Source organism: Salvelinus alpinus, chromosome 21 (genome assembly GCF_045679555.1).
Source record: "Salvelinus alpinus chromosome 21, SLU_Salpinus.1, whole genome shotgun sequence".
NCBI classification, from domain to species: Eukaryota; Metazoa; Chordata; class Actinopteri; order Salmoniformes; family Salmonidae; genus Salvelinus; species Salvelinus alpinus.
Window position 1 is genome coordinate 9,347,977 of NC_092106.1, and position 24,617 is coordinate 9,372,593.

The 24,617-nt window shown below is 43.2% G+C and overlaps 1 protein-coding gene across 4 annotated transcripts in view; it reads right to left on the reverse strand.

Moving 5' to 3' along the window:
- Nucleotides 1-925: 925 nt before the first annotated feature.
- Nucleotides 926-24,617, reverse strand: part of LOC139547759 (RNA-binding protein Nova-1-like) — a 56,882-nt gene continuing 33,190 nt past the window's right edge. For all 4 annotated transcript variants that reach the window (XM_071356814.1, XM_071356812.1, XM_071356811.1 and 1 more), the window contains 2 exons: nt 21,720-21,886; nt 926-11,154 (listed from right to left, as the gene is read on the reverse strand). In XM_071356814.1, the coding sequence (XP_071212915.1) occupies nt 10,126-11,154; nt 21,720-21,886 (1,196 nt within the window). In that variant the 3' untranslated portion in view covers nt 926-10,125. The remainder of the gene's footprint in view (nt 11,155-21,719; nt 21,887-24,617) is intronic.

A 24,617-nucleotide genomic window follows, 5' to 3' on the forward strand; every position in this document is an offset into this window, starting at 1 on the left:
TCTCCATTAATCTCATGACTTACCTCCTTTCAGTTCATTGAAGTTCTGGTATGACTACAAAGCTATCGAGGAGACAAAACAAACACATCTACAGTAGCGCCTAACGAAAGGCACATCAAAGTTCTGACATTGCTCTATCACATAGCTCAGGGGCTCATTACGAACGTTGGGAGGTGTGTGCAGTAAACCATAAATTCTGCCTCATTCTGAACCTTGGAGGTACTTCTTTAGTGTATAGAAGGTTTGCGAGACAGGTTTGGTTTTCAGACCATGCTGTGAATATTGATATGCCTGGAGACTCTGCTGTGCTGCAGGTCAATAAACCAATAGCCAATGCATGGAGAGGTCTAAGCCCATTGGCCAGAAGTTGCTTGGATCTGCCTAAATCCGCAGGTCCGGATAGGTTGGTTTTGGAGACATGGTGAATGTGGGGGTGGTGTTTGCTGGTTGGATGAACTGGTTGGTGCACAGTGATAGTGGGAGGATGAGAATGTCAAAGAGCAACATCTTGATTGTGTCATTTCTAATGTATTGGGTGTACTGGATGAGGTGAGAGGAGTCCCACCCCTTCAGAGCGTTTCATAACCTCTGATTGCTATGCTGCAACACTCCTGATTTCCTGATGCTCGTTCAGCAAAAACATGGGCATGTCCAACATTGTCCTTCATGTCCTCCTAAATCCTCTTGAAATATACTTTCTGCCTGGGGTAAACGTGTGTTTGTGAAACACCACAATATCAGATGCACATTGTATTACAGGAGTAGGGGGTGTTTAACTTACCTCTTTTGGGGTTTGGTTATAGTAATAATTGTATTCTGTCCAATATCAACTGTTTTCCAAGCACATCTTTGAGTATTAACGTGGTAAACCAATGTGTGGGCCTTGATGAATTAATTAGTAAGACTAATGATGTCTACCTGACAATTAGCTTCAATGGTTTATTTGACCCATTATTACCATGTACAAATGAACAAAACCTTTACAACATTTTGGCATTCATTGGTCTAAAACCTCTCCTCATGGTGACATTAACACTGACACCAACATTTGTTTTATTATTAGCGTCTAAATGTTGCACGAATTTGACAATGTACCATCCATTCTAACAGTTCAAAAAAATATATTTTCATTGCAAAAAATAGTACCATGCAATGACTCATAATTACATGAACTAATGTCACAAAAATTGTCGTTGAAATGTCATCATTTAGCAATACGGAATTTGTTTTTGTCCTACACATTCTTTTTCAACAGCGTTGGTCTCATTTAGGTTGTAAACAATACAGTATGTGCACGCTCCTTTAAGTAGGTGCATATCATCCCTCGGAATAATTGCTAAGCAACCATTCCATGAACATGGAAATCATCGTCGTCTTTGGGCTCCATAGAAATCATTAGGGCAGAATAAAGTGGGACAACCGCAGAATGCAGGATATAAAGGTAGATCAAGGAGACACCCTGAGAATCACTATTTCTCTTTCTCTCTATCCTCTTGTTTTTAGACAAATCGTTTTCTGATTGGCCTGGCTCCAGCAGCTAGAGAGGATGGTTGAGTATCATGTGGGAAGCAGGTTGACTGGCAACGCGCTCCTTTTGGAAACATGGAGGAGACATGTTAATGTGGATCTGGTCGAGTAGTATGTTATCGATGGAGAACATCACATGGTGATGACGTGTGGTAGGGGATGACTCAGGGATAGGGTAGTGGTGGAGAGTGGTTGGGTGGGAGGGTTATGAACGATAGAGTCGACTCAGGTCACATGATGAAGTTCCAGCTATAACGTCAGGGGATTCCATTGGTGAATGGAAGCCCTCCAGGTTTTAGCTTTGGTGGACATTGGACAGAACACCCACCCACCAAGGCTGAGATAGCAGCCTTTCCATTCACACACACACACACACACACACACACACACACACACACACACACACACACACACACACACACACACACACACACACACACACACACACACACACACACACACACACACACACACACACACACACACACACACACACACACACGTCGCTCATACCATATGGCCCCGCCCCCAGACCGAGCACATGGTTTCAGGCACAAACTTGCAATGTGTTACTTGGATGAGACTGAGTGTAGTGGGAGGTGAAGAATAAGACAACAGAAGACAGGTGATGCTAAAATGAACATTTATAATGACTGTTGTTGCTGTCGGAAAAGAATAATCCTTAAAAAAAGATGAAATATATATTAGCACTAGATTGCCGACTTCACTGGTAATCCACAAGTCAATAAACACAACTCACTACTTTTTTTTCTTTTTTTTTTTACAAACACAATGCTACAATTACATTAAATATTCAATACTCTTTAAGTCAGTTAATGAATGGTGTTAAAAGCAACCACTAAAATACTAAAAAACAAAACAATAATTCACCTTTCCAGTCATTCCCTTTTTCTTGTTGTCTTGTAATTTATTAATAGTATATTATAGGTTGAAAATAAATAGCTCATGAAGTGTTATCAGAAAATGAGGCTGGCAGCATAAAACTTTGTGAGTGGAGCACAAAGCTAAGCAATGATATGGTCAGTCCAGTCTAGCTGTGTCAAATGAATACTTTCAGTCAGGTTAACTCTACTAAACTCACTGAGAGAGATATGTCTCAGTTGGCACTACGGGCACCTTAGTGTTTACATTTATATTCACCAATGCCTACCTACAATATGCCTAATTAACATAATCGTAATTATAAACTATATCACTTCTATCATGTAAACCACAGTAACTCTATTGCACTAAAGAGCCCTCAACTTCCTTTTTGTGGTTTGGGAGCGACACGTTTTTTTCCCCTAGTCTTGTGTGTCCTACATTTAGTGTAAGGTGCTGAATCCAGCAAGTTCTCCACATTGATATCTTCTTACACTACGAAGCATTACAATAACTACAACTCACTAAGCGAAACAAAACCACCAACGAATACAACTACGGTAGCAAATGTAAACAATTCTATCACGAGGATGATTTTCAGCTCCAGAACTTAATTCTCTTTTGCGTTTTTAAATCCTTTTATCTAAGTGGAGCTAGCATGGCGATAAACAACAACAAATACAGCAGGTCACACCAATGTCAAGACCACAAGCTACTGTAGCAGAACAAACGAGTAGATGTATGAGGTGCACCTTTCTTTTCCTCTTTCCACTAAGTGGATTTTATGCTGCCGGCCCCATTCTGTTGAACACGCCTCTCTTTACAGCTCAACAAAATCTGACAAAAATATTTACAATGAGAGAAAAATGAAATTGTGGAGAAACAGTTGTTTAGTTTTGTTTGTTTGTCTGTATTTCTTTTGTGGATGATTTTTTCATTCTTTATCTCGGTGAATTGTCCCACTGATAAGAAACAAACAAAAAAAATCAAATAATTTCAACTAGAATTGCACAGTCTCAAATAGGTTTGGTGATGGAATGGAGATTTAAGTCCAAACAGTTTGATGAACATAGAAGGGGAGGAAGAAGGTCAATAAAGTTCATGAGGGGTGAAAAGTTCAAAGTTCAGAAGACAAGAGGATGGCTGCGCAGCTGACGATTACACTCCTCACACCATTCTGAGTGTGGTTTAATGTTAAAGAAAAAAAAATCGTCATTAGAAATGGATTTTGTATTTTTCCCATCGAAATCAAATGGAGAGACTTGGGGGTGAGGAGAGTGACAAGTGCCCCCAACACTATGGCACACAATCAATGATGTCCTGGAGGTTGAAGAGATGATAGAGAATTAGGAAAAGCAGTTTATGAGAGGTAGCCAGCCTTTACCGGGTTAATCCAGGTCTGCTTTTAGCTCGGGGGTTTTGGATCTGTTTCTTTTGGGTAATGTTGAGGCGTCATGACTGACATCATGTTATGGAGGAACATGCTGGCTTCATGGGTGCGTCCAATGGATGTCCAACATACAAGAAAACTCAAAAAAGTTTGGAATGGTACTGTTTTTGTTTGGCACTCGGGAGGAACTCGAGGAGGAGGAGGAGGTGGGGGGTTTGGTGGTGTGGCGGGATCGGAGCAGAAGTGTGGGGGAGTGGTTGGAAAAGGAGGGCAGTGAAAGTGCAAAAAGGAGAAAAGGGGGAGTAAACAGGGTACACATGAATGGCATTTTGTTATAATTGGTCTAGGTTAGAGAGCGTAGTACAAATAGGAAACAGAAAAACAATAAAAAGGAACTGAACAGTGATATGACAAATGCAGTTTAAAATTGCTGGTGCTTCGATGGGGTACAAGCTCAAGAGTGTGACCCTGGGTTCCGTGAATGTCTGGCTAAGGGTGGTGGGTGCGGGTGGGAGCGAGGAGGGTGGGGGTTGGGGCATTGTGAGGTTTTGGAGTTGAGCACTAGTAGCCACACACCCACTGAAAAGCAATGATGTCACCTGTAGCAGGTGAACCATACGTTTGCATTCCTCTGCACATCACAAAACAGATCTGTTCACCCAGCAACATGGGGACGACACCATGATGCTGACCTACTGCAGACACACAGACACAAGAGCCAGACAATAGCACATGCACAGCAAGGTACTACACTATTGCACAAACCCCCATCTCAGCTTACTCTACAGAGCTATACAGTATACCTCATGCTGACATTCTATTGCAACTGAGGCAAAGCTAGGAACAGGGATGTCAATTTGGTTATAGTTTAAACTGAGTGTCCCTTTTTGACACTATTCTAGACCATTGAACGCTTCAGAAATATACAAAAAGGTAAAATCCTGTGTTAAATGAGGAAAAGCTATGTTTTCTTGTGGCTGACCAGCTTTTGTTATTTACAATCCCTTTTTGAGCATGCCAACACCACTCAGTTGTCTAATGGTGAAACTGAATGAGTTGGGCAATGGACAACATGGGGAATATTGGCAATATTTGTCCTTTTTTTCTCTCCCTAGAACTTTTTGTTGTAGAAAGTGTAATCGTGTAATGAGACCAAATTCACTGAATAGAGAATAAAACACACCTTGTCCCAAATTCTGGAGAGAGACCCGGGGAATTGAGAAATACAAAGCTGAACAGCAACAGAGCGTGAAAAAACATGGTGCCTACACACGGCCTAGCTTGACACTTCAAAATACTTTTTCTAGTTTCCTTTCAGGAGATGGGGGTTTAAATGAGAAATCTGTCTAAATGAGAAATATAAAGTGCATATTTACATCAAGACAAGAGATCAAGCTCAGAGGGAGCGAAAAGGGGAAACAGATGGTTAGAATGACACTAGGGCCAGATCTGGCCTACCTGATGTTAGTTATTCACACAAAACACATGGACACTCAAGCCCTGAAGTCATGATCGAAGAGTGATATGCAAACGTATGCAGAGGTGAGTACATTCGTGGACAATATCTCGGTATCTATGGTAAAAAGCATTAAATGTGATCCGGAATTAAATAATGCAGTTTTAGTAAAAGAAGCACATCCAGCAAAAAAAACGAATTGTTTCATGTTTGATCAAAAGTTTGTTCCTATCTCTCTAAGAATGTTTAGATGCCTAGACAATGTTCTCACAAAATACTCATCCAGTCATACAATCTAATTACACTGTGTCCTTGCTCTAATGGACTATGTCCCTGCATGTTTTCAGTGAAAACAACACACGTTTGAAAATGTGTCAAGGAAAATTAAATTGCTTTACCATTGTTGGCATGCAAAGATTTGTCTTCAAAATGAACAAAACACACCGCCTAATTTTTTTTGTACAATTTTTGTTTCTTCCATTTTTTTTGTCCACGCTTCACTTTGATATCATGCAATATAGACGTGCAAAAAAGATAACATCTATCTCCACAAAATACATTTTCAGAACTATAAAAGGCTGTATTAAGAATGTTAATATCATGTGTATCATTAACCATGCTAATCTATCTATATGTTGATTCTTCTGGCCCCGGAGTCTAAGTACTGTAGAATTCAAGGAAATTTGGATTACTGGCTAACAAGATGGCTCCCTTCCTTCACAATCCCTTATTTTATGTCACATAGTAGTAAAGAGGGCATTAAAAGGTTTAACTAAAAAGCTTATTTTTTTATTTTATTGATTTTACTCACACAAAAAAAGTATCTTGTACCATTCCCTTCTATTTACAATTATAAATATGGTTCATTTGGCACTTTTCACATTTTTTTCCTTATAAAAGTATGTTTCCTTTCATGTAATGTTTTTTAAATCACGCGCATTTTCAGTTTCAGTCTTTAAAGATCTATTTTGGCACAGGTTTATTTGTTGAGTTTGTTTTTACAGTAATTATTATCTTATCAGCATGTATAGCATTTAGTACACCTCTGGGAACTACAACATCCTGCTAAACGACCAATCAGATATGTTTTAACTTTATTTTTAGTACATCACTTATTAAATAGCAGCAATTTCACAAATTAAAAAAGTTGTAATTAGGTAAATCTATTTAACATCTAGGTAAATCCAAAGCTTTGACAACAGACAGAATAAAAAGACAATACAAGGACAACATGCTACTACGTATATTGCTTCCAGTACTCATCACATTTGATCTACATCCCCTAAATTACAAACCAAACAAAAATGGACGCCCTAAAACCCCATCATCATGGGGTCATTTTGTTGAATTCGATAAAAAGATAACAAAGTCGTCCTTTGACAAACTTTGTTGGCACCTTCTCGTGATCTCCAACTACAGGTATTTGATATTGTTGTATTTGATCTCGTTCACATTGATTTGTCACAGTTTTAGTAGCGCTTATATCCAGTAATCTCTGTCATTTCTTCATGACTTCAACAAGCAGTATTTCCCTTATTCTACTCGCAATCTATGTGAATGTGTTTATGAATGTACTGTATGTATCTGCCCATGCATTCCAAATGTAGCACAGTGCTTTCACTCCTGTCGTTAACATACAACATAAAATGTGGTTTCAAACCACTGGCCATTGGATTGACAGAATTAAATCAGTTGGTATCTTTCTCTCTTAGTTGCCTGGTTACAGGTTATCTTTCTTACTTCCTCTGCCACCTACTAATTTGTTCTCACTGCTGCTGGCAAAATGGTCACTAACTAGTCTCTCATGCTCAGCTCTACAACCAAGGGGACGCTGTCCTCTCTACCCTCAAAGCATCAGGAGACTCAGACAGTCATTGTTTTGGAGTGGTTGTGGTCTGGAAGGTCAAGCAGACATGCATCGTAACACCAGACATTATCACCCATGGAGAGATGTGAGAGGGGGGCTCTGGGTTGATGTGTAAGAATGGGGTGCACGGCGGTACAAGGGTTGGGGGGGTGAGGAGAGTGGATGGTATTAGATGGGAATAGAGAAGCCTCCTTACCAACCTGTCGAGATACGCGCTCACTGTCTCTCCAATAGACAACAGAGAAAACATCCCACTGTTGAATCATAGTGAGAGAGCCCACCATTGGATAGATTTCCTTTACATTACAGTGTCTAAATGTCCAATTGGGGAGATAGGTTCCCTTACCAGACCAAGTTAGATTGTTTAGGGTCGAGCAAAATGTGCCCCCCTCCTCCTTTGGCATTTTAGAAGTCATCACATTTTAGGTTAGCCAGCCATTTTCAGTTGGCTAACAGAATATATCAATTTCAACTGTTTGTGAAAACAGCAAATAGAAAAAGGGAAGTCGGACGATTAGAGCAACCCTGTCAAAATCGGGATAAAACTCCACATACCTCCAACTATTGTTGTCTTTGAATAGCAAAAGCTGAACATGCGCACTTGCCACTCCTCCCCAATCCCGTCCTCCAATTAGAGACTGTTTCTACAACCACATTACTTTCATTGCCAAACTGAGTCAAAGCACATCCAACGCCTCAATCCAGGATCCTGGTTTCAACGTAGTGTTCAGAAACATGAATACTCTTTCCTCGTCTTGCATATCTAACTGAGAACTGATACTGTATTGCGAATAGAGTTCTGTTTGTGAGATATGATTAGTCGCCTGGTATTTCATATGCGTACATTTCCCTGACATAATAACGCATACGCCTGTGACAAAGCTCCCTACAGAACACAACCCTGACCTCATGGGCAGAGAAAACGATCCCCACACTTCACAGTGCATTAAGATCAACTTCAGTGTACTCCGATTGAAGAAAAAAAACAAAACAAGATAAAACAAACAAAATCATAGCAGCTTATAGGTTAGTGGGCAGTATCCATTGCATGGAACGTGTAGTGGGAGGTCCCTGCAGTTGGCCAAAAGCAGAATAACCCACAACCATTAGACTTAGCTGTAGTTAACGCCCAACAGACCGTAGCACGTTACATCACCCCCGTTCATCGTGGACAGAAGAACACTGCTTGATAAGAGCAAGTATTAGGGAAAACATCTTCTAAATATGCACTGCGTTCAATAGCTCTGCTCGCAACAAGACAAGGCCTGGCAAACTGCATGGACCCTAGTGAGATCAACGTTCTCATCTTCAGTGTTTGTATTTTTCAGTAGTATGTACGTATCCTGGCGGGGTCACCACCTCTAGGTTCTAAGTGCCCTTGTTCCTGGTCTCTCGCCTGGCCTGTCTAGACAGAGTTGTTAGAGTGCCACAGGCAGAAGAGCAGCGCTCGCTGGATATCTCAGTGGAGACGCCTATGGCCCTACAGTCCCAACAACACTTTGGCTTTTCACAATGTTGAGGGACACAGGCTAAACTGCAGGGAGGAGAGACATCTGAGCTCAGACAACGTTGAAACAACTTTGGGTTGATGTTATTAGAGCGCTTCGTCCCAGCCAGAATGTGAACGGTGCTCTTGGGCCTGTTGTGCAAGTGGCATTTTCATTTTGCAGCTATGTATGTATATACTGTAGAGACTAGTCTGCTTGATTTCACTGTAATCTGCCATGGAGATATGTTATAATCCCTTTTTAGCACTGAAATGGCATCACAGGGTGTGTGTGTGTGTGTGTTTTAAATTGAATATTTGCTGTCCTGCTCTTTACTGGATATCAAAGCTGACCCTTACTCTTCATCATCACTGCAGTGGTGCTTATGCTCCATTTCTTACTGGACTTAAATAAGACATACTGTATATTACACTATGTGACATGTTATTAAATCCACTTAAATTAAACAAATCAAATCAAAAATAGTCTTTACATTCATGTCAACCTGAATTTACAGATTTAAAAAACAATGAAAATACCAAAACGTTATGGGCGAAATCATATTAATAAATAATGACGATGATATCGATAATAATCATAATAATAATCATAATATCAGACTGCAAACCTTGTTGAGAAAAATGCCCCAACCTCTATATGTACTCTTGCGCTACGCTAGAATTCTGACCCAATGAGATGCACCATGCGTCTCTGCCTTCGTCCTACATACGAAACACGAGCATCCCGGATATAAATATGGAGCGTGGCATAGCATGCATCTGGCTAAATCAGAACCTAAGGCGCGAGGCTATAGGGATACGAGGATAATCCATGTGTGGAAGCCTTGGGCACATCTCTCCCATCCCCTCCTTTGCTCAAACCAGAGTGGGGGTGGCTGGGAGAGAGGCGAGGGATCGGGGCATGGAGGGGGATGTCATCAACTACAGGGATTTTCCTTAGATCTCTAACCAAGCACTGGTTTGCAGTCTTATCAGACCCTTGTAGGGGGAGGGCGAAAAGTGGGGGGCAGGGTAAGGGGCAAATTGAAATTGAAGGCAAATCTGAAGAAAAACATCAGTGAGCTACACAGGAATGGGGGTGGGGGTGGGGCTGATTCCATGGGGGTCGGCCCCCAGTACCCCCACCGCCCCCCTTTTCCAAACTGCAGCGCGGCAGCATGCCAGTTTAAAATCGCATTCACCACTGTCCGGAGAATACACAAACAAACAAAAAACAAAAGAACTAGAAAACAAAACAAACAAAAAATCCCGAAACATCAAGACTTAAGTAATAAAACCGTATTTACATTTTACACCTTATTTTCCTTTGTTTTCCGCGTTACACTTTCTCCTCTCTCCCCGAGCGAATTTTTGCGTCTCATAATTTTTTGAATACTGAAACACCAAAAAACGGGTGGACGATTCCTTCCAGCATTCTTGCTCTCCTCTCCCTTTCTCTCTCACTTTGCATTCCTCCCCAAGCCCCCACTCGTTTTCTTCCTTTCCATTCTCATTTTCTAGCCCACCTTCTGTGGGTTGGTGGCGCGCACACCCTGCTCATACGTGATCCGTTGGCTGATCAGATACTGAGCTGCCTGCGTTGACGCCGGAGAGCCGGTTATCGTAACTTTACGGTTCCGGGTGCCGGGAATGAACTCGCCCTTTTTGGAGATCTGGATCCGGGCTCCAGTCAGCTCCTGGTACTCCACTAGTGTTTTCCCTCCTTTCCCCAAGATGGCTCCTACCAGGTTTTCGGGAACAGCGATCTCCACCACGTCCTTGGCCCCCTCCTGCATCTGCTTCTCAGTGGCCATCAGGGATTGTGCCATCAGCGGGGATGAGGCACTCAGGTAGCCGTTGGTGGCCCCCGTGGCCGCGGCCAGCGAGCCCAGGGTGAAACCTCCCAGGGAGGCGGCCTGGTGGCTTGCGCTGGTGGAGGCATCGCTGGCGTAGGACGCCAGGAGGTTAGCAGCGGCAGCCGCGGCGGGGTTAGCGCTAGCCGCTACGGCGGCCAGGACTCCTGAGGCTGCGGCGGGGTTGAGCCCCAGGCCCAGGGAGTTGGTGTTGTAGCCGTAGCTGGCTAACGTGTTGAGGGCCGAGGTGATGGTCAAGAGGTCGTTGCCTGAGAAGCTGGGACCCATGGTGGTGGGGAAGCCGCCCATACTCTGCATGGTGGCCTGACCCAGGAGGCTGGAGGCTGTGGCAGCGGCGGCGGCAGCAGCAGCGGGGTTCACCTCGGCTGAGTTGGCGTAGGGGGAGCCGGTGGGGTTGGAGTTGGCCACAGGGCCAGAGATGTTGGAGTAGCTGATGTTGAGGCAGCTGCTGCTCTGGGGGTCCTCTTGGATCTTCTGAACGATGATCTCCACGGCTTTACGGTTCTGCTCGGGCTCTCCGCTAATGGTGACCACGCGCTCCTGCAGGTTGATGCCCTCTGGTTTTTGGGAGAGCTGCACCCAGGCGCCCGACTGCTCCATGACGGCCTTGACTGTGGCTCCACCTTTACCAATGATCAGACCTGCTGTGCTGTTTGGTACTATCAGCTTGGCCTGGGGAGAGGAGCAGAGAGAGAGGACATAGAGATGGTTACCGCACTGATTTCACACTGCTTTAACATTGTATCTCCACATGACAGAAGTGTGATATCAATTGAATAGAGGAAGGGACTGGGCGAGGGAATGGAAGAAAAGAGATAACCAAGATAAGAACTTGAAATAACCCGGAACAATGGAGAAGGACGTAAGATAACCAACAAAGAGTGAAAATAGGGAATATATGTTAGAAATACCTGACAGACTGAGAAATAGAGAGTGAATCGAGCTTGAAATAGAGGGGGCTAGCAAAAGGGAATAAAAACACAAAAAGGGGGATACACTCAAAATATTTTTTTATGGCGTAGCATAGGGGGAAAATAAGAGTGAGTTGTTTTTACTCCTTCGACCAAACATTATAACATTGACAGAGAGAGTCGTTTCTGGAAAGAAAGGGAGAGAGGAAGAGTGTATTTTTTCTCTTTGTTTCCGAACTGTGAATCTGTGGTTATAAAGAGGCTCCTGGTGAAAAGCATCTACTCCCAGGGGTCAGTGTTACCATGGAAACACAGCTCCAGCATTCAAGGGGTACTGAAAGGGAGTCGAAGCGATGCGTAGCAACTAGACCCCCCCCCCCCCCCAAATTCACACAAGCGTGCACGCACACATACACAGTAAACAATTCTCCATACAACTATGTGTATACTATGTACTGTATTAACAGTACTCATTCTCACATAAACACCCATATTGAAACCTATTCACGCATTCATTGTCCTTTGTCGTACAACTTTAGAGAAAAGCTGCCAGATATATATCTTAATAAGGACAGTACTTGATATGTACTTGATAAGGACCACAAATGATTTATTATGATCGTTAAATGTACTGTAGTGGTATTTTGAACAAGGGTAGTTTTGCACCAAAGCAAGTCACACAACGTTCTGAATAAACCTACTAGGTAAGGATGATACATGAGAGGAGTCTCTGTTCTAAAGTCTTACAGGTTACCTACAATATGTCCATATCATACAACGTGGAAACAGTCACAAAACTATTCTTTCAATATATTTTACAAAAATGGCAAAAGAAAAGCAAGTGAGTGTTGGTTGGAGGACAAGCCAAAGAAAGGAAGGAACAAAGAGAGAGAGAGAGAGATGTTGTGTGTGTGTGTGTGTGTGTGTGTGTGTGTGTGTGTGTGTGTGTGTGTGTGTGTGTGTGTGTGTGTGTGCTAGTAATTGGCATGGACTCCATGTTTCTCCTTTTGTGTGGCTGGATTTGATCTTTACACATTCTCGATGTTTGCTGCAGTCCTAAAACCGTCAACATTTCTTTACAGAGGCGCTGCTGTAACCTTGATTCTGTAGCCTTGCTGGCTGTGGTACACTGCAGTGAATTTACATAGAAATTGGAAATTAACAGAAGGCAGGGACAGAGGGAGATCAAGACTTGACTTCAAACTATTAAACATAAAATATGATTTTGTGTTTGTAGTAAAATATTTTACTCACATATTTATTTGTGACAGTGATGAAGAATAACCATGCATTGGAATTGAGGGATTATTTTGTTAATTTTTTTAAATTAAAAAACACATTGATCGGTACCCATATGGATAAGTGCCATCTAAATTGGTCTTGGCTCATCCAGTTTCTCACAACCAATTTTTCCCAACATTCCCCCTAATTTTCACACAAATTTGTGTGGTTCAGTGTTGAGGCAAAAATATTTCCCTCCTTTTCGTTCAAGCACACATTAGAGAAGTGGATCAAAACAACTGAGTGAGGGAGAGAACAAGGAAAGATTCTCCCAAGAATCCTTTTCATCTTCTACATTGCACATATACATGCACACAGACACACAGACACACACACAGACACGACACGCACACACGCACGCACACGCACACACACACACACACACACACACACACACACACACACACACACACACACACAGAGGCGCTGTTGTTGGATTGGATGTGTAATGATTCAGATGGGACTTGCCTCCTAAAGATTAGAAGAAGCAGTGGAATAAATAGCTCAATGGTGCGATGCATAAAACCCATTACTGCTAATGATGAGTCTCAAGGACCACATTCGACTCTTCAATATTTAAAAGATATTCAAACTTGTATTTGTCTTTCTCTTATAAGTCCTTTACCCCACATGCACTGTTTCTAAAGCATTCTTTTTTTTCTTGGTCGCCGTCGAGGTTTCCCTCGCCATGTCATGGGCGGCCATTTTAATCTAAAATAATCGTCCTCATCCCCGAGAGTTATAGCTGACTTTTATTTTTTTCATATTTTTTTTTATAAAGGCAAGAACATTTGGCCTGTGCATCGGAGCAAGCTGCTGATTAAAATGTAGGCTCTTTAGCGTGGGGTAAGAATAGAGCAACGTCGACAGATACGCCGGGCTAATTCTGCTGAATGTGTGTCTAATGCTCAGGCAGACTGACAATGAAGCCTCCTTCCTTTTCCTTCAAAGACAGAGAGCTAGACAGAGAGAGAGAGAGAGAGAGAGAGAGAGAGAGAGAGAGAGAGAGAGAGAGAGAGAGAGAGAGAGAGAGAGAGAGAGAGAGAGAGAGAGAGAGAGAGAGAGAGGGGGGAGTTGTGAAGGAGGAGATGGAGAGGATAGCGGGAGAGGTGAGAGAGAAAGCGAAGATGAGAGAGACCTGCTGCCGTTTCATCAGCCGTGGCTAGTCATTCATTATGTACTGTGTGTGTATGTATGTGTGTGTGTGTATGTGTGTGTGTGTGTGTGTGTGTGGAAGGGGGGGGGGGGGAGGCTGGGGCTGCGCTGATGGGGAGCAGGGATAATAGGGATGGGGTGTGCTGAGGCATGGAAATATGTCAGAACCAGCTTTCGGAGATAACAAACATGAAAACAAAACAAACATACCCCAGAAGTTAACAAGGCCAACAGCAATCAAAGAGATAAAACAGCGTCATTTGCTAGGCTGCCGCCGTCCCCGATATAGAAACCACTTCTTTTTCGGTTCCAGGTTTCCATCACGCCCATAGCTTTACAGAATGTATTGCTGTAGCAGTACTACACACCCACTGTTCATCACCCCTTCTCCTGGTTTCTCGCACCATTCTCAGGGATACTGAGAGGCTCAGCTCATGTCTTCTCTATGTCAAGGGCTAAGGCTCACCCTAAACCCCCCACAGCACTGTTTCAACAAGGAGCCCGAAGGGCGTTATTGTCTGTGGACGCCAGAACCACACCCCACCCTTCTCTACCCTCCCCAGCCCCCATTTACGTACATGTGGGGACACGGAGCAACTGTTGCCCTCTATTCCCTCTGTCCATCCCATGGACGTGGTATGATCCGTGAGCAGGGGGCTGTTTGTACTTTGAAGTCTTAAGCACTAGACTTTAGGTTAATCGCCTGTCTCCTGATCCCCGGGCTTAGCCGCTCCTCTCTGCCTCGTCTGCCTTTCAGTGTATGGCTCTCTCTCCGAGGTTGGAAAAAAAAACCTGGTTAAAAATAACACAGAAGCATCACACTGCAGCCGACCAGCCGCTCCGCTCCAAAGGTTGACAAGAAGGGTCCCGAGTGATGAACCTTCGTCCGCCCGCCGCGCACGCACAATCCAAATCAAATGATGAAATGAAAAAAGAATGCGTGCCAAGAACGAGCGCTGTGGCACGCACTCTGGGCCGCTAGCCTGATGTAACAATTGTCATTTTTCTTGAAATATATATATATTTTTTTGTGGCCGTAAGGATTAACCCTGGTGGTCATCTCAACCCCTCTCTTTCTCAGTAACGTTGATCTGCTCATTCTCCCTCCATTTCACTCCCTATCACACTAAGAAAGCTGCATTTAGACATGCTAGTGATATGAAGGGAGTGTGTGACTTTTCTTTCTTTCTGATGCTATAGCCAAACACAATAGGGTGGAACTGATATCTAAGCAGAAAGATACAGTATTTGAGGGGAGGACTTAAAGTGGAACTCACAGTGTTTCAACTACTTTGCAGACATGAAACAGACAAACATAATATTAGTAAAAAAATATCAAATTCACAGTTTATGCTTCAAAGCAACTTTATAAGAGGTTGAGAGAATAGATGGATGCAGTTCAATGCATTATTAATATCATTCACCAATACATTTCTTGGTAAGCCAAAAAATCAGCTGTCAAAACTTGGGTTGGGACATGCATTGGCAACCAAGCTGCAGGAGGAGCAGGCCAGTATTCCCCATCCTTTATCAGTGCAATTTTAATGACCAACTAGCAGAAAAAGTTTTAGAGGGTTTATCTAATGTTCCCTCATTCCATTTGTAGCTCATCTCGCTCTGGTTAGCATTAGTTATTGATATTGTTGTTGTTGATGTGCATAAGCAACTGAGGGAGAGATAGCTGTATCTTTTCATCGTTGTTTGATCAATAGGACTGTGAAGTTGGCAAATGTAAGAGGACTCCCGTGGTATTTGCAGAAATCCATTCAAGTCTATTTTGTGGCTTTTGGTGACTGTGTTCTAATGATCTAAAGTCACACTGTGGCTACTGCCTGGGAACACACAGTTCAGTTCAAAGTGAATGATGGCAGGCCCGTGTGGCAAATGGCTTATTTTCATTATAGGCCTACTGTAGCTCAAATTGGCTATGGCGCACTGGTCTGCATAGACTCTGGTCCTGAACAAGACAAATGTTTTTTGGGGGGGTTTAGTTTTACTGCAGTGTCTATTAATTGTCCAAAAGCACGGTCGCTCTCCCACTCTATATTGCTATAGAATTTTCACAAATGCCTTACTATACGTCATTCCCAAACATTCTATGAATTTATGAATCTGCGAAAATGACCATATTTAAGTGCTCGCTTGTCAGAAAATGTAAAAAAAAAAGGTGTCATATTCTCCCTGGGGGTATATAGTAACTGCCCCTGAACAAGGCAGTTAACCCACTGTTCCCCGGTAGGCCGTCATTGTAAATAAGAATTTGTTCTTAATTGACTTGCCTAGTTATATAAAGATTTAAAAAATATGAACAGATTTTAATAAGATTTCATGTTGCTAAAATGCTGTCACTTCCACTTTAACTGTATTAAGAAAGCAGTGCATTCGATATGGATTGTGATCAAAAATAGGATCTTAAATGATTTGGGTCAGTATATTCACATATACTATAATGTATAGTACATGAACATATGTACGTGTGTTGCAAACACACACACACAAGCACACACACGCACATACACACATACACACCAACTTTGCTCAGAGTCGTGGCTGGCTCTGATCCCAAACCTGGGTCCTAGATCATGCATTAAGTGACCTCATGAGGCCTGCCATCTAACAAGTGCTGATGAGGCCCAAAATAGCCTGTCCTTGTGGGGCTGAGGTGGGGCCACGTCCGTCCGAGGAGCCTCAGTGTTCTGCTGAGCCGGGCCGACGGGCCGCTCTGCCAGGACGTGTTCACTCACAGACCCTAACACACTGTGACAACATGGAGCGGTGAAGAGAGAGAGAGAGAGAGAGGACTGAGAGGAAGACCTTCTCCTTCCCACTCCAATGGAAACAGGACTGATGCTGTGTTCAGGCTTTTAGGCTTGGAAGTACCATTCAGCCATAAGTAATACAACACCACTGTCCACTTAGCCCCCTCAAGGCCTTCATTAACAGAAGAATCCTGAGCTGCGAACTTTAAGTCACTAGGGAATGGCAGTGTGTTTTGAGATGGGCTTCCCAGCCTATGTCAAACACTAGCTAACCAGAGGAGGCGATGGATGGCATGCTCAGAAATGTTGGCGACCACAATCTTATCGGATTGTTTTTACAGACTTCCCTTGTCACAGTGGATTACAATAACTCAGAACATTGGTGTGCCGCTGGGTAGGAATTTTTCTCACGCATATTTAATAAAAGGGGACTAGTAATGAATTGTTCTAGTATCCATGGCAACTGCTGACCTCCATCCTCCGTCTTGGTCCCATTCCCGGTCCAAGCCTTGCAGACAGATATAGTACATTACATTGCGGCTACACATGTATTTGTCATTAAAACATTATTATTTTTTTAACAAAACATACACATTCAAACAGCGTACAGACGCATGCAAACATCAATTACATCACACCTGCCCAGACCCACCTGCTCACACCCCTATCCCCAGTGCCCGCATCACTCTCCGCCACATGGCCTCAAACTGCACCATTTTGTTTCTCTCCATCGCCAACGCACTTTCAACATTTAGTGAATAAATAAAACATTTGAACTTTCCATTCTGTTAACGATGGAGGATTGGTTGATTTCCAGTTTTTAAGTATATGTTTTGTCTACACATTTATAAATACTGGACATATGACATACACACACATAAATACTATCTTAACACGAGATATGTTAGTTTTGCTTCCACAAAAGCCTGATCTAAACCTGATCTAAGATTCCTCTCCACACATACTGTAAAGCGGCAAATGGATAAACCTGTAATTCAAAAACATGAAACACTCTCCTTCAAATGACCTTTCCCTCCCAAATACACACACGCATGGAAGCACGCTCACACACACACACATCCATACATACACACAGTGGCACATTTGTCCTTCCTTCCTAAGAGATTTAACCCAACATTAGCGGGTGCATATCCTTGTCAGACAACAAATATCTTGTTGTGCCTCTCTCTACTGGCTTCCCTACGAATGGGATCGATACTTGCCGGAGGAAGTGACCTTTTCCTGAGCCAGCTGATGAATCTGAAGGTTAAAAATGGCATAACATATTTTCTGCTGGCCAACGGTCCTCCTGAGACAAGAGAGAGGGGGCGGTTGGGGGGGGGGGGTTGGTGGAGAGGTTACATTGCTCTGTTTTATTTTTTCATACGTTACAGCGATTTTCCTGACGTCGCTTTTAATTTAGGAGATGAACGGCCCACGCTGCTTGCGCTAGGCACGGCTGTATAGATTAGCCGGCGCTGTGTGCTGTTCCAATGAGTACAGTTATTAGATTCAGGATGCTGGTTAATGAAATAGACTGGGCTTGGTGATGTTGCAGAGGGAAGGGTGGGCTGAAACGACGCAGCCACCTTAAAGCAATCACTTATGTCTTTCCAATGGAGGAGAACCTCTGCGTTACTACAGGGTTAGGGATCATTTTAAGAGTTGAGGTTTACGGTTCTTTTAAGAGATTAGAACAAAGACCGATAGTTTACTGCGTAGGATCTTCATGGTCGCTTACATGTTGATTTTCTGAACCGTTAAGAATATAAACAATATTGTTTCTGTGACCGACCAGAATAAGATCCACATTTCAATTTGAAACGAAATCACTGAAGCACAATTCCTTGTAATTGACCACAAAGCCTCAGTTATATCAGATGATCATCACAGAAACCAGAGAATATTTTACATTATTCAGGAGTTGCTAGGGTCATGCCGTGGGGGAGGGCTCATGTTGTATGGGAAGCGATTGTTTATACAGTGCAGAGTCACTCAACTATGAAACTATTTCTGTATCACAACAAATAGCCCTCTACAGTCAATTACACATGGTGTGCTAGTCACAACTACAATGCATTTTGGTGTCCGATGGTGGAGCGTGACACATTTTGGGAGAAATTCCAATTCCATATCCCACATTTCCACTTTTCCACTCACTCACATCTAACTCGAAGTTAACCTGACTCCTGATTTCCTTTGCATTAATGGGCTACTTCCTGTGTGGACAGGGCAATAACAGGAAGTAGGAAGCAGGTGTTCCAGCATGGGGTGAAAGGTCACAGGAAACTGCGGTTGGCCAGAGGAAATCACTGGAGGGAGGATTCTGAAAACATTTGAGACCAAAGGCAGCAGGGCACAGCGCAAAGTTGACACAACTCACTGTCATCGTGTTATTTTAGACATCACAGTCTCGCCATAGTGGGCTGTTGTTGCCTTGAAATGCCAGATCAGATCAAAGTTAGCTAGCACAACAACGCTATTTAGCATTTCAGCTAAATTAGTCATCTATTAGCCTCGGTATCAGTTTGAATATTGAACGTCGCTCCATGTTAAGTGAGATTCAGTGTCAGTGGGTGTGAATGGTTTTTTGTGCCTGCCTGTTTGTCTGTCCTGAGTAATTTGATTGAGTTAGGCGTTTAGCTTTTATTCTTTTTGTAAGCTGCCTGTGCTCCTGCCTGTCCTGTCTCCATTTGGCTAGTGGAGATTAGCGGCCTGGCTCACAGAGAGCCAGGCTGGCAGCTGTTGCTTAACATGACTTTACATCTTATCTTACATCTCTCACTCACTCTGCTCCCTAGGGCGACCAACAACGAGACACATGCCATGACAGCCGTGCTCGTGACAACAACCACGTTCAAACAATAACCACACACACAACCATAATAAGCCCTCAAAGCGCATGCGCTGTGCCTTTCGGTTGAGTATGGACGAAACCAGACTATTGGCGTTTGGAGAAGAGCTTACATTACTAATAGTCCAGCAATCAACAGGCTACACTGTCTGTCTGTGTGTAACTCAAACACAGAATCCTTCCATACAGCACTCTCAAACTCATTATTATTAATAGTAAAAGAGAGGCACGGGAAATATTTCTGCCTAAAATAACTGCCCTTTATATCTGATGCCATAGGAGCTGTTCTTTCTCCAGCCCTGCCATCAATCCATCGTTGGATTGATCCAAGTTCACTCCAAGTTCACTCAAAAGCTTAACGGAACGATTCACCCATTTTGAATGTTATTTCGTTTTAGTGTATCTCTGAGTGATGCGCTATCAATTCCCGGGGTCATTTCATGTTTTCATGTGCATCTGAGCTAACGGCCGTTCAAGCAGGCACAAATACAGCTGGTGTGACGAGTTTTGCATCGAGATGCAACAAAAACGTATAACATTCAAAATGAGTGAATCTTTCCTTTAAATACTGGTTTGTGTATCCGAGTGCATTAGTTTCGATATATACTGTGTGTGTGTGTGTTCCTGGAAAACAGTGTGTGTGTGTGCATGCGTGCTTGTATAATGTGTGTGTACGTGTATATTATGCATAAATTCCTGACTATATCAGAACTGCAAAGTGTCCACTCTGCAGTAACTTTTTCCCAGTGGACTATTCTTTGCCCAGCAGAGAGGTGTGTTTAACTCGTCTGATAACTCCTACAATTACACAAGTTAATAATCAGGCTGGCCGCGCGGCAGGAGAAGGAGCAGGAGCCGCCATCGGCAGGCCCTTGTGTTGTGTTCCACGAATTTAGGTTATGGCCTCCCATCACTGAGTCAGCTCAGTAAGCACAGAAGGGACAACGCCATGAGGGATTAGCATGGCTGAAAACACAGCACAGATACCAGAAAAGAACTCAAGTTCTGAATTATTAATACCCAACATGTGCTCTTTGTCCTAAAGGGTAATTGAATTAATGGGACGATAAATAGATGAGCAGGGTCAATGTTGCAGATGAAAACAATGCAGGTCCTCCCCGAAAGATCAATGGAGTGCAATCATCAAGTGGCCAGAAGTGATAATCACTTAAAGGGATTGGGAGGGGGAATCAATGGCTTGGCTAACTGAGCCTGGTCTGTGTTGGTATGAACTGGTGGTCTCTGAAAGGCCAAACAACAGAGTTCTATATGAAAAAATACAGTGACAATTCTTCTTGTAATTTTCATTCGATGGTTCCGCTATGGTTGATTTTCCAGGAAGTGGAAGGTGGAGAGGATGATGGAAAGAGCAAATCATCTGGATAGAACGCCGCAGCATAAAGGAGCTGAAAGTCTCAGCCCTGATGTGGATTTTGGAGGATGGCTTTTGCCACGTCTAACACCTCATCTATGTGTTTTAGCTGGACGACACTTATGAGCCACACTTCCTCTGCGGTGCTGGGAGAGCTTCCTTCCAGACCCTGGCCTGTGTGATAGCTAGTGACAGGTTGAGGGTAGTGAGGCTAGCGACCCGTGGTTAATGTCACATGTGTGGCTTTAAGGGGGCCTATCTGGAAGAGCAAGAAACCCCACACCCCAGCCTCCGTGTCCTGTCTGAGTGGATTATATCACAGCCGGAGGATGTCTCTTTCTGTCTGTTAACATGGAAGCCTGGAACACTCCCTCCCTGCATCGAGCAGACACAAAATCAGAGCTTGGCCACAAACTCACACGGGAATGATTCTTTAGATTGGGCCTTCTTTGAAAGACAAATAATAATGACTTCCACCCCTTGTTGTGAGATGGTAGCTGCCAACACACAGACAATGGAGTGAGGCTATATAGAAACTAATGACTGGGATTAGAATCATCCATTTTGGTCTGACTAGCTCAGGGGTCAACATTTTGGCTAAGCTACCGCAATGATTCTCCTCCATAAGGGTTCAGTCCAGGATTGTCAGTTTGCTCAGTCATATTCATACCTACCGACCCAACACACACCTACAACCACACACTCACGTGCACACAGACACTTTCATTGCCTCAGTTGGGATAAAATAGGTACAAAAAACACATGGAAAAATCCCTTCTACATTCACTATACACTCTCAGGTTGAACTCTCATTTAGTCCAGGGAGAGAATGTAGTCTCGGTCTCAACACTAGAGGGTCTTGAGAGAAAAGAAGCAGGGGTTGGGATCATGGCAACGGGCTTCACCTGTTTGATGCGGTCAGGGTTGACGGTGGTCTGTGGCTGCAGTATGCTGACCGGTTCTGATTTCTGGCTGCTCTGCGGCATCTCCCGCACCTTCTCAGCGATGAAGTTATGGACTCCATTCAGAGCCTCCACTGTCCCCTGGATCAGACACACCCGCTCTGTCGTGCCTTGAGAACAGACGGAAGCACATACAGAACATGACATACTAACTTAAAGATTTTGGCTCCTATAAAGGAGCATTGGTTGTTGACAAATACATATAGAACATATGCAATATTAATTACTGGTAATGTACTCTCATTACCAATCAAGCATCTAGAGAAAATGTCATTTTATGAATATGTGTAGGCCTAATCAAATTTCAAAAGTTTCACTTCTGATCTTTCCCAAAATGGCGGCCAACATAGGAATTGTGTAATAGTATTTGCATGTCATAAAATACAACCCTGTAATTTCTAAATACAGTCTCATCTAATGGGTTCCCCATAGCAGACGCTCCCTACAGTATTTATGCAATGACCCAATATTGTTTTTTTCTATTTCAGTTTCCTGACTTCACATCTCCCATCTGTGAAAGTAATAGCAGTAACGCCTGGTCAAATTCCATTAGTAAAGTCATACAGGGTCAGAAGGATGAATACAGCCTGGTCACAGATCTGTTTTGTACTGTTTTGCAAACTCCTATTGTCATTGTCATACCAAAAGTATCATATAGGAGATGTGTATACATCACAAACAGATCTGGGACCAGGCTAGGATGAAAATACTCAATTGACTAGAACCATGCCTAAATGAAGTCCATGACTATTATACTATGGTGTGTCAGGTCATTTGAAATGTACACAGTGATGATATACCTAATGAAGCCTGTTAGGCAGCATGAATACTACTGAGTAATTAAGATCACCCAAGGTCAAAGTGCGCTTACAGTAATACAGCAGATTAAGGATCTATGTCATGCTATATGCACTAGTCCTATATATACAGTATATACAGTGGGGAGAACAAGTATTTGATACACTGACAATTTTGCAGGTTTTCCTACTTACAAAGCATGTAGAGGTCTGTAATTTTTATCATAGGTACACTTCAACTGTGAGAGAAGGAATCTAAAACAAAAATCCAGAAAATCACATTGTATGATTTTTAAGTAATTAATTTGCATTTTATTGCATGACATAAGTATTTGATACATCAGAAAAGCAGAACTGAATATTTGGTACAGAAACCTTAGTTTGCAATTACAGAGATCATACGTTTCCTGTAGTTCTTGACCAGGTTTGCACACACTGCAGCAGGGATTTTGGCCCACTCCTCCATACAGACCTTCTCCAGATCCTTCAGGTTTCGGGGCTGTCGCTGGGCAATACGGACTTTCGGCTCCCTCCAAAGATTTTCTATTGGGTTCAGGTCTGGAGACTGGCTAGGCCACTCCAGGACCTTGAGATGCTTCTTACGGAGCCACTCCTTAGTTGCCCTGGCTGTGTGTTTCGGGTCGTTGTCATGCTGGAAGACCCAGCCACGACCCATCTTCAATGCTCTTACTGAGGGAAGGAGGTTGTTGGTCAAGATCTCGCGATACATGGCCCCATCCATCCTCCCCTCAATACGGTGCAGTCGTCCTGTCCCCTTTGCAGAAAAGCATCCCCAAAGAATGATGTTTCCACCTCCATGCTTCACGGTTGGGATGGTGTTCTTGGGGTTGTACTCATCCTTCTATTCCTCCAAACACGGCGAGTGGAGTTTAGAGCAAAAAGCTCTATTTTTGTCTCATCAGACCACATGACCTTCTCCCATTCCTCCTCTGGATCATCCAGATGGTCATTGGCAAACTTCAGACGGGCCTGGACATGCGCTGGCTTGAGCAGGGGGACCTTGCGTGCGCTGCAGGATTTTAATCCATGACGGCGTAGTGTGTTACTAATGGTTTTCTTTGAGACTGTGGTCCCAGCTCTCTTCAGGTCATTGACCAGGTCCTGCCGTGTAGTTCTGGGCTGATCCCTCACATTCCTCATGATCATTGATGCCCCACGAGGTGAGATCTTGCATGGAGCCCCAGACCGAGGGTGATTGACCGTCATCTTGAACTTCTTCCATTTTCTAATAATTGTGCCAACAGTTGTTGCCTTCTCACCAAGCTGCTTGGCTATTGTCCTGTAGCCCATCCCAGCCTTGTACAGGTCTACAATTTATCCCTGATGTCCTTACACAGCTCTCTGGTCTTGGCCATTGTGGAGAGGTTGGAGTCTGTTTGATTGAGTGTGTGGACAGGTGTCTTTTATACAGGTAACGAGTTCAAACAGGTGCAGTTAATACAGGTAATGAGTGGAGAACAGGAGGGCTTCTTAAAGAAAAACTAACAGGTCTGTGAGAGCCGGAATTCTTACTGGTTGGTAGGTGATCAAATACTTATGTCATGCAATAAAATGCAAATTAATTACTTAAAAATCATACAATGTGATTTTCTGGATTTTTGTTTTAGATTCCGTCTCTCACAGTTGAAGTGTACCTATGATAAAAATGACAGACCTCTACATGCTTTGTAAGTAGGAAAACCTGCAAAATCGGCAGTGTATCAAATACTTGTTCTCCCCACTGTATATACAGTGGCTTGTGAAAGTATTCACCCCCTTGGCATTTTTCCTATTTTGTTGCCTTACAACCTGGAATTAAAATAGATTTTTTTGGGGGGGTTTGTTCCATTTGATTTACACAACATTCCTACCACTTAGAAGATGCAAAATATTTTTTCTTGTGAAACAAACAAGAAATAATACAAAAAAACGGAAAACTTGAGCGTGCATAACTATTCAGCCCCCTCAAAGTCAATACTTTGTAGAGCCACCTTTTGCAGCAATTACAGCTGCAAGTCTCTTGGGGCATGTCTCTATAAGCTTG